This window comes from Oncorhynchus nerka, linkage group LG10, assembly GCF_034236695.1.
Source record: "Oncorhynchus nerka isolate Pitt River linkage group LG10, Oner_Uvic_2.0, whole genome shotgun sequence".
NCBI classification, from domain to species: Eukaryota; Metazoa; Chordata; class Actinopteri; order Salmoniformes; family Salmonidae; genus Oncorhynchus; species Oncorhynchus nerka.
In genome coordinates this window covers 58,402,820-58,412,793 of record NC_088405.1, presented here as the reverse complement: position 1 = coordinate 58,412,793, position 9,974 = coordinate 58,402,820, and the positions used below count along the sequence as shown (strand labels likewise).

The window sequence follows — 9,974 nt, the reverse complement described above, 5'->3', positions numbered from 1 at the left end:
CCAGTTGAAAAATGTTAACCAGCTGCCGTTGTCACCCAGAAACTCATACGAGTACATGAATATAATAATTTATCCAGCGAGACATAGTGATACTGATGACAAAGCAGCTCCTTCCTGTGAGTGAGGGACGACAGGAAGCCACATAACAAAGTGAGGTGAAGAACGAACAGAAGTGGTCTTCTCAGTGGTTGCAATAGAAAATATTTCACATGAATTTGGACAGAAGTTGCTTGAATATCTTACCAGCTTGGGCACTGTGGGTGAGGTGTACTCTTTCTCCATACAATTTAAATGTGTATAACTCTGGGGGGAAAAGTCATAGCTCTTTGTCTACTTTAGAACCCTTTCAATGTAATTTGTTTCATACCATTTCATATTTTTGCTCTTGAGTCCTCAGATGAAGGCAACATACACACTCAACAGAGAAATGTCATATTGGAATGCAACAAGTAATCACACAGAAACTTCCCTCATCAGGAACTCAAATATAACAAATGATCTTGGTTATAAATTCTCAAATCCTATAGTAGGTGAGTCGTGTAATCATATGTAATGTGAGATGGAAAGCTTACTGTTGTTGACAGTTTCTCAAGCTCTGATGTAACTGGTGAATGTGTATTTTCTCAGGAGGTGGCAGATTAAACGGGATGTTCTACATTCTGATCAGTATTTCTGGGTTTACTGTCACCATTGTCATTTTAATGGCAATTCTGTGGACGAGGAAGTAAGCTTACACCACTTGTAAAGATATCAAACATTTGTACCTTTCCTAAATGCAGTATCGGTAGTAGATGTGACTGTTCCATACTGGATGCAACCTTACTACACCAAATACAGTTGATAACATACAGTACCAGTAAAACGTTTGGACACCTACTCATTCCAGGGTTTTTCTTAATTTTTTATTATTTTCTACATTGTAGAATAATAGTGAAGACATCAAAACTATGAAATTACACATATGGAATCATGTAACCAAAAAGGTGTTAAACAAGTCAATCAATATTTTGTATTTTAGATTCTTCAAAGTAGCCACCCTTTGCCTTGATGACAGCTTTGCACACTCTTGGCATTCTCTTAACCAGCATCACCTGGAATGCTTTTCCAACAGTCTTGGAGTTCCCACATATGCTGAGCACTTGTTGACTGCTTTTCCTTCACTGTGGTCCAACTCATCCCAAACCAACTCAATTGGGTTGAGGTTGAGTGATTGTGGGGGTCCGGTCATCTGATGCAACACTTTATCACTCTCCTTCTTGAAATGTTCCTAATTGACTGACCTTCATGTCTTAAAGTAATGATGGACTGTTGTTTCTCTTTGCTTATTTGAGCTGTTCTTGCCATAATATGGACTTGGTATTTTACCAAATAGGGCTATCTTCTGTATACCACCCCTACCTTGTCACAACACAACTGATTGGCTCAAACACATTAAAAAGGAAAGAAATTCCACAAATGAACTTTTAACAAAGCACACCTGTTAATTGAAATGCATTCCATGTGACTACCTCATGAACCTGGTTGAGAGAATGCCAAGAGTGTGCAAAGCTGTCATCAAGGTAAAGGGTGGCTACTTTGAAGAATCTCAAATATAAAATATATTTTGATTTGTTTAACCTAAATATATTTTCGCCTAAAATGACATACCCAACTATAACTGCCTGTAGCTCAGGCCCTGAAGCAAGGATATGCATATTCTTGGTACCATTTGAAAATAAACACTTTGAAGTTTGTGGAAATGTGAAAGGAATGTAGGAGAATATAACATAATAGATCTGGTAAAAGATAATACAAAGACAAAAATAGTTATTTTGTATTTTTTTGTACCATCATCTTTGAAATGCAAGAGAAAGGTCATAATGTATTATTCCAGCCCAGGTGCAATTAGGTTTTGTCCACCAGATAGCAGCAGTGTATGTGCAAAGTTTTAGACTGATCCAATTAACCATTCTATATCTGTTTGAAATGTTGAATCAAGACTGCCAAAATGTGCCCAATTTGTTTATTAACAACTTTTCATGTTCACAATTGTGCACTCTCCTCCAACAATAGCATGGTATTCTTTCACAGTAATAGCTACTGTATATTGGACAGTGCATTTAGATTAACAAGAATTTAAGTTTCCTGCCCATATCAGATATGTCTATCTATGTCCTGGGAAATTGTCTTGTTACTTACACCCACCTTGTGGGGTGGCAGGGTAGCCTAGTGGTTAGAGCGTTGGACTAGTAACCGGAAGGTTGCGAGTTCAAACCCCCGAGCTGACAAGGTACAAATCTGTTCCCAGGCCGTTGAAAATAAGAATTGAACTGACTTGCCTGGTTAAATAAAGGTACAATTAAAAAATTAAAAAATAAGCGCATTAGCCTACATTGGACACAACATCAATCCCGAAAAAGTAAACTTTTTTGGTTACTATATGATTCCATGTGTTATTTCATAGTTTTGTGGTCTTCACTATTATTCTACAATGTAGAAAATAGTAAAAATAAAGAAAAACCCTGGAACGAGTAGTGTATAACTGACTGGTAGTGTATTATACTACTAGTGTATAAACCTACTAACATGCTTCATATCCTTTCCAGGTATCACACTTTGATTCACACCATTCGAGACCTGCAGGGTGTTGAGGGTCTATCGGGCAGAGCTCTTCCATCTAACCCCCCATCTAGAAGTCCCCTAACCTTGAGGAAGTGTTTGGGGCATGAGACAAGAAGCCATCCCACACGAGAGCTTGTCTCTGTCACTCTGGGACAGGAGTCACAGGACACCAACTTAACCACTCCCCTTGAAAGGCAGACAACCAAGTCTGCTTCTTGGTCTCTCTGGAGACCATGGCAAACTGTAAACTTACTGTGTAGAAAAAGCAACGGTGTCAAAAAAAACATTCTCATATTTGAATTTAGCTGTGAAATGGTGTAACAGTGTGGACTTAATTTCCCAGGTTTCCTGCTTCAACACGTCTGGGCTAGGTCTACAGCATATCATCAAAGCAGGGAGGGAAGGGGTGTACTACAAGGCTAAGGTGACACGTGGCACCTGCAAGGGCCACTTCATTGTCACCTGCAAGATTATCAAAGAGGGTTAGGACACATCCATCAAGCTCACTAACACATTCATCATCAATCAAAGAGACAATGCACTTTAATCATTACAATAATATCAATCACAGAGTAATGCCCTCCAACCCTCACCATCTGTAGGGGCTACTCACAGGAGAGTAGCCAGAGAGGTGAGCATCATGAGGAAGCTGGGTATCCACAAGAACGTGCTGCAGCTGCTAGACTGGAACATCACACAGGGTAAGAGTCACATACTACACTCAGCAAAAATATAAATGTATAAAGTGTTGGTCCCATGTTTCATGAGCTGAAATAAAAGAGACTAGACATCTTCCGTACGCACAAAAAAAACGTATTTCTCTCAAATGCTGGACACAAATTAGATTACATCCCTGTTAGTGAGCATTTCTACTTTGCCGAGATAATCCATCCACCTGACAGGTGTAGCATATCAAGAAGCTGATTTAAAAAGCATGATCATTACACAGGTGCAACTTGTGCTGGGGACAATAAATGGCCACTCTAAAATGTGCAGTTTTGTCACACAACACAATGCCACAGATGTCTCAAGTTTTGAGGGAGCGTGCAATTGGCATGCTGACTGCAGAAATATCCACCAGAGCTGTTGCCAGAGAATGTAATGTACATTTTTCTACCTTAAGCCGCCTCCAACGTTGTTTTTGAGAATTTGGCATTATGTACAACTGACCTAAAAACCGCAGACCACTTGAATGGCATTGTGTGGGTCAGCGGTTTGCTGATATTAACAGTGTGAACAGAGTTACCCATGGTGGTGGTGGTGTTATTGTATGGGCAGGAATAAGCTATGGACAATGAACACAATTGCATTTTATCAATGGCAATTTGAATGCACAGAAATACAATGATGAGATCTGAAACTTTTGTGAGGCCCATTTTTTTAAAGGTGTCTTGTGACCAACAGATGCATATCTGTGTTCCCAGTCATGTGACATCCATATAACGTACAGTGGCTTGCGAAAGTATTCACCCCCTTAGCATTTTTCCTATTTTGTTGCCTTACAACCTGGAATTGTAAAATTTGTATCATTTGATTTAGACAACATGGCTTCCACTTTGAAACAAACAAAAACTTAGACAATAAAAACTGAACTTGAGTGTGCATAACTATTCCCCCCTCTACTTTGTAGAGCCACCTTTTACAGAAATTACAGCTGCAAGTCTCTTGGGGTATGTCTATATGCTTGGCACATCTATCCACTGGGAGTTTTGCCCATTCTTCAAGGCAAAACTGACCCAGCTTGTTCAAGTTGGATGGGTTCCGCTGGTGTACAGCAATCTTTAAGTCATACCACAGATTCTCAATTGGATTGAGGTCTGGGCTTTGACTAGGCCATTCCAAGACATGTAAATGTTTCCCCTTTAAAACACCTGTAGTGTTGCTTTAGCAGTATGCTTTGGGTCACTGTCCTGCTGGAATGTGAACCTCCGTCCCAGTCTCAAATCTCTGGAAGACTGAAACAGGTTGCCCTCAAGAATTTCCCTGTATTTAACACCATCCATCATTCCTTCAATTCTGACCAGTTTCCCAGTCCCTGCCGATGAAAAACATCCCCACAGCATGAAGCTGCCACCACCATGCTTCACTGTGGGGATGGTGTTCTCGGGGTGATAAGTTTGCGGCAGACAGCGGTTTCCTTGATGGCCAAAAAGCTCAATTTTAGTCTCATCTGAACAGAGTACCTTCTTCCATATGTTTGGGGAGTCTCCCACATGCCTTTTGGCGAACACCAAACGTGTTTGCTTATTTTTGTCTTTAAGCAATGGCTTTTTTTCTGGCCACTCTTCCATAAAGCCCAGCTTTGTGGAGTGTACGGCTTAAAGTGGCCCTATGGACAGATTCTACAATCTTTGCAGCTCCTTCAGGGTTACCTTTGGTCTATTTGTTTCCTCTCTGATTAATGCCCTCCTTGCCTGGTCCGTGAGTGTTGGTGGGTGGCAGGTTTGTTGTGGTGCCATATTCTTTCAATTTTTTATAATGGATTTAATGGTGCTCCATGGGATGCTCAAAGTTTAGATTTTTTTTTATAACTCAACCCTGATCTATACTTCTCCATAACTTTGGCGAGCTCCTTGGTCTTCATGGTGCCGCTTGCTTAGTGGTGCCCCATGCTTAGTGGTGTTGCAGACTCTGGGGCCTTTCAGAACAGGTGTATATATACTGAGATCATGTGACAGATCGTGTAACACTTAGATTGCACACAGGTGGACTTTATTTAACTAATTATGTGACTTCTGAAGGTAATTGGTTACACCAGATCTTATTTAGGGGCTTCACTTTTTTTTTAAAACAAGTCATTCTTTTCCTTTCACCAATTTGGACTATTTTGTGTAGTTCCATTACATGAAATACAAATAAAAAACATTTAAATTACAGGTTGTAAAGCAACAAAATAGTAAAAACGCCAAGGGGGATGAATGAATACTTTTGCAAGGCACCATATGAACTGCAACTCAGTAAAATCTTAGAAATGGTTGCATGTTGCATTTATATTTTTGTTCAGTATCGTTTATTTAGCATTGATTGTTTCTGCATCTTGTCCCATGGCAAAAAGTGGAAAGGTGGTTTTGTGTGTGTTTTATTTCCCTTTACTCCAGCTCCTTACATGCTGATCCTAGAGTCGGTGAGCAGTGGGACACTGCGCAGTTTCCTTCAAGCGAATCAAGACCAACTGAGCAGGGACAGTCAACTGCAACATTTCTTCACCACAGCAGCATATCACATTGCCCATGCCATGAGACACCTGTGCTCTAAAATGGTACATTCAAATCATTCTAAAAATCCATCAATGTCATATATTCAATATTTTTCCTGTGGTCACCACACATACATATTTGACCCCATCAGTTCTGTTCCACAATTGTTCATACTCCAGGTGGTGCACTGTGACCTAGCCCTGAGGAACATTATGGTGAACCATTTTCCCAGAGAGGTGAAGCTGGCAGAGTTTGGACTGGCCCAAGACCTGACTCACAAAAGGAGCCATCGCAGCAGCTGCAAAGTGGACCACATGGTGAGGAGGACTGTACTGAAGTCACCCAGACATTGTGACGAGAGCATAAAGCTATCTCTAACTTCTAACTTGGCTGTTCTTTGTGCTTCGCTTCACAGCAAAGTGTGCCCCTGCGTTGGTATCCCCCAGAGTACTTCAGAAACAACTACTACAGCTTCAAATGGGATGTCTGGGCCTTTGGCATTGTGCTGTGGGAGATGCAAACATTTGGTAAAATGGAAAGAGCACCTGAGATTAACTGAATGAAATCTATTCACTAATGTTTTAATAATGAGTCATTAATGATTCATCTTAATCTTAGGGACCTTACCATATCCTAACCTGGAGGCTCCAGAGTTGGTGGTGCGCTATGTTTGCTCTGGACAAAGGAACTCTGTCCCAGAGACATGTAGGCCAGAGATGTGAGAAATGGTCCCCTTTCTGGTTCATTTTTACATGTAATATTTCCAGGAATATCAACTGCTCTTGTCTATTTGCATGATACTGGTGTGCTAGTAAATTGACCCCTTTACTTCTAGACTGCAGACGATTAGGGACTGTTGGCTGGAGCCAAACACCCAAAGGCCCTCCTTCAACGACATAGTCAGAGACCTCGAGAACATCCTGGAGGATGATGAAGTACGTGTGGCTTCTTCCGTTAGCATTCCTTCTGCATCTCATATCCTTCTCTGTGGATTCAAATGATTTAAGAGGCTATCTGGGCATGCAACATTTGATCTTTTCATGCAGTTCCTTGTGTTTGTATATTGTCTGCACTGCAGGATTACATCAAAGTGGACAACGGAGTCCCAATGGCCAATATTGAATTTGGCGACCAAGGTCAAATCTAGCCCACTCTCCTTCACGGGGACTAAATATGTGTAAGTTACTTGAAGTAGCATAACATGTTTGGATGTGCATGTCTGCAAAATCATTTTTTTCCTTTACTTAGGATAGTAGGCAGTGGTGTAAAGTACTGAAGTAAAAATACCTTAAGTGCTACTTAAGTAGTTTTTTTGGGTATCTGTACTTTACTATTTATATTTTTGACAACTTTTACTTTAATTCCACAACATTCCTAAAGGAAATAATGTAATTTTTACTCCTTACATTTTCCCTGTAACCCAAAAGTATTCATTACATGTTTAATGCTTAGCAGGACAGGAAAATGGTCTAATTCACGCACTTATCAAGAGAACATCCCTGGTCATCCCTACTGCCTCTGATCTGGCAGACTGTTGGAGTGTGCCCATGGCTATCCGCAAATTTTAAAAACAAGACAATTGTGTTGTCTGGTTTGCTTAATTATAAGACATTTTAAATTATTTATACTTTTACTTTTGATACTTAAGTATATTTTAGCAACTACATTTACTTTTGATACTTAAGTAGATTTAAAACCAAATAGTTTTAGACTTTTACTCAAGTAGTATTTTACTGGGTGACTTTCACATTTACTTGAGTCATTTTCTTTTAAGGTATCTTTACTTTTATTCAAGTATGAAAACTGGGTACTTTTTCCACCACTGGTATGACATACTGTAGGTCTACTACAATGAAACGATATAGAATAATGCTTCCTAAAAGGCCTACAGATCCCCTCAGGTACAAACTAGTGCACAGGATTTGGTTCCAATGCAACATTTTCATTGTGTGTGTTAGAAAAGTTGTACATGTCATTAAATAGGCTACAATTGTTAGTGATTTTGACTTTCTTTAAATCAATTTATATGTAGCATAGCCCAGGACTCAGGGTTTTGTCCAGGGGTTCATGCAAGAATTCGGGTTAGGCCTACTAAGATTTATGGATTTGAAATAAAGGGGAGTAGCTAGTTAGCCAGCTAAGTTCTTGAAAAAAGACACCACAAACACTGCTTGACAGTCTAGAGACCCAGTCCCATGCCCATCTTTGGCTGCAGTGGGTAGTAACGCTCTACAAGTAACATGTACTTAAAGCTGCAATACGTACCTTTTTGGGGTAACCCAACAAAAAATCACATAGAAATGTGAGTTATAGATCTGTCATTCTATTTGAGAGCAAGTCTAAGAATGATATGTCTAAGAAGTGGTAGATCTGTTCTTTGTGAGCTATTTCTATGCTCCCCATTTTTTACTTTAGTTTTTGTGTCTTTTATTTTTGGTTTTGTCCACCAGTTTCAAACAGTTGAAAATACAATATTTTTGGTTATGGAAAAAATATTTCACAGCGATTCAGATGGTACAATGATTCTCTAAACTAAACTTGTTTGTTTTGTCACATAAAATTCAATTAGGCAAACTATTATAATTTTAGCAACCAGTAAATGGCAGAGCGATTTCTGCATAGTGCATCTTTAAGCACATTTTCCGGTTACAAAAAAATATTTTGAAATTGCAGTAAAAGTGCAGCAACAGCAGTCGACTGTGGTATTTTGGACGCAGTAATTTCAGAATAACTGCAGAGTACTGCAGTTGAACTGCTGTTAAACTGCACTGAGACTGCAATCTTTTTAAGTAAGGGTCACTAGTCACTAGTACTTTTCTAGTTACTCTCTGTGGGCTGTACTTGAAGTAGCATGTTCCCGGGAGGGACATTATGTTCACTGTCAACAACTGGTGCTGGTTATAGTGCTGGCAGGGTGAAATAATAAATGAATGTCAAATCAATTACTCTAAGTTGTTCTTTCTGTTTGCGTTTACAGTTTACCATATGGTATAACCTACTAACCAATCTAAATTTGTTAGTAGGCAATTCTGCCACTCTATAACCAGTTATTATGCTGTTATTAGCACTGCTGTAAGATTTGCTAAACATTTGTTGCCCTTTTTTTGTTAGTCTTACTGCACGATTTCTTGTTTTTGTCATTTTTAAGCTTCTGCATTGCCCTCTGCAGCATACTACAATTCCTAGGGTGCATTTAGTCTCCCATGATGCAATGCTCCGCCTAGTTAGCCCGCAGTTAGTTTAGCTAGCTGGCTATCAAGCCCAGATTAAGTTTAGTCTAAATACAGTATGTCATAAGCAACAACACATCTGACCCGCTGATCCTCAACACTGGGGCCCCTCAGGGGTGCATGCTTAGTTCCCTCCTGTACTCCCTGTTCACCCACAACTGCGTGCCAAGCACAACTCCAACACCATTAAGTTTGCTGACGACACAACAGTGGTAGGCCTGATCACCGACAATGATGAGACAGCCTATAGGGAGGAGGTCAGAGACCTGGCTGTGTGGTGCCAGGACAACATCTCTCTCAATGTGAGTAAGACAAAGGAGCTGATCGTGGACTACAGGAAATGGAGGGCTGAACAGGCCCCCATTAACATCGACGGGACTGAAGTGGAGCGGGTCGAGAGTTTCAAGTTCCTTGGTGTCCACTTCACCAACAAGCTATCATTGTCCAAACACCCCAAGACAGTTGTGAAGAGGGCACGACAACACCTTTTCCCCCCTCAGGAGACTGAAAAGATTTGGCATGGGTCCCCAGATCCTCAAAAAGTTCTACAGCTGCACCATCAAGAGCATCACCACCTGGTATGGCAACTGCTCGGCATTGCACCGTAAGGCACTATAGAGGGTAGTGCCTACGTTCCACTGGGGTAAAACTTCCTGCCATCCAGGACCTCTATACCAGGCAGTGTCAGAGGAAGCCCAAAAAAATGGTCAAAGACTTCAGTCACCCAGTTTACAGATATTATTAGACAAAGACAGCCTGAGCAACAAATTGCAGGGAGTTCCATTATAATCACAACTACAGACAGGTTATGATAAATCGCTGAAAATGACTGTCCACAATTTAAAGTCACTTCATGGATCCTTTTCAAAAACGTCACAGAGAAGCAATTTCCGGTTTTCCTCATCACTAAACAGTTAATAGACATGACATAATAAAATGACACTAA

General features: G+C 40.3%; 1 protein-coding gene across 3 annotated transcripts; it reads left to right on the top strand.

Annotated features, from left to right (window-relative positions):
- The first annotated feature begins 124 nt into the window (after positions 1-124).
- On the top strand, positions 125-8,740 carry LOC115136431 (fibroblast growth factor receptor homolog 1-like). Of its 3 annotated transcripts, none has more exons than XM_029672009.2 (13): positions 125-260; positions 398-530; positions 628-724; positions 2,586-2,844; positions 2,945-3,083; positions 3,204-3,302; positions 5,700-5,860; positions 5,978-6,115; positions 6,214-6,325; positions 6,417-6,516; positions 6,634-6,733; positions 6,877-6,975; positions 7,254-8,740. In XM_029672009.2, exons 1-12 carry the CDS (start codon positions 210-212, stop codon positions 6,943-6,945), a joined length of 1,458 nt encoding a protein of 485 aa, XP_029527869.1. In that variant the 5' UTR covers positions 125-209; the 3' UTR covers positions 6,946-6,975; positions 7,254-8,740. The 3 variants fall into 3 exon arrangements, with proteins under 3 accessions (XP_029527869.1, XP_029527868.1, XP_029527870.1); XM_029672008.2 differs by having other exon boundaries at positions 7,251-8,740; XM_029672010.2 differs by having other exon boundaries at positions 153-260; positions 391-530; positions 7,251-8,740.
- The last annotated feature ends 1,234 nt before the right edge of the window (positions 8,741-9,974 follow it).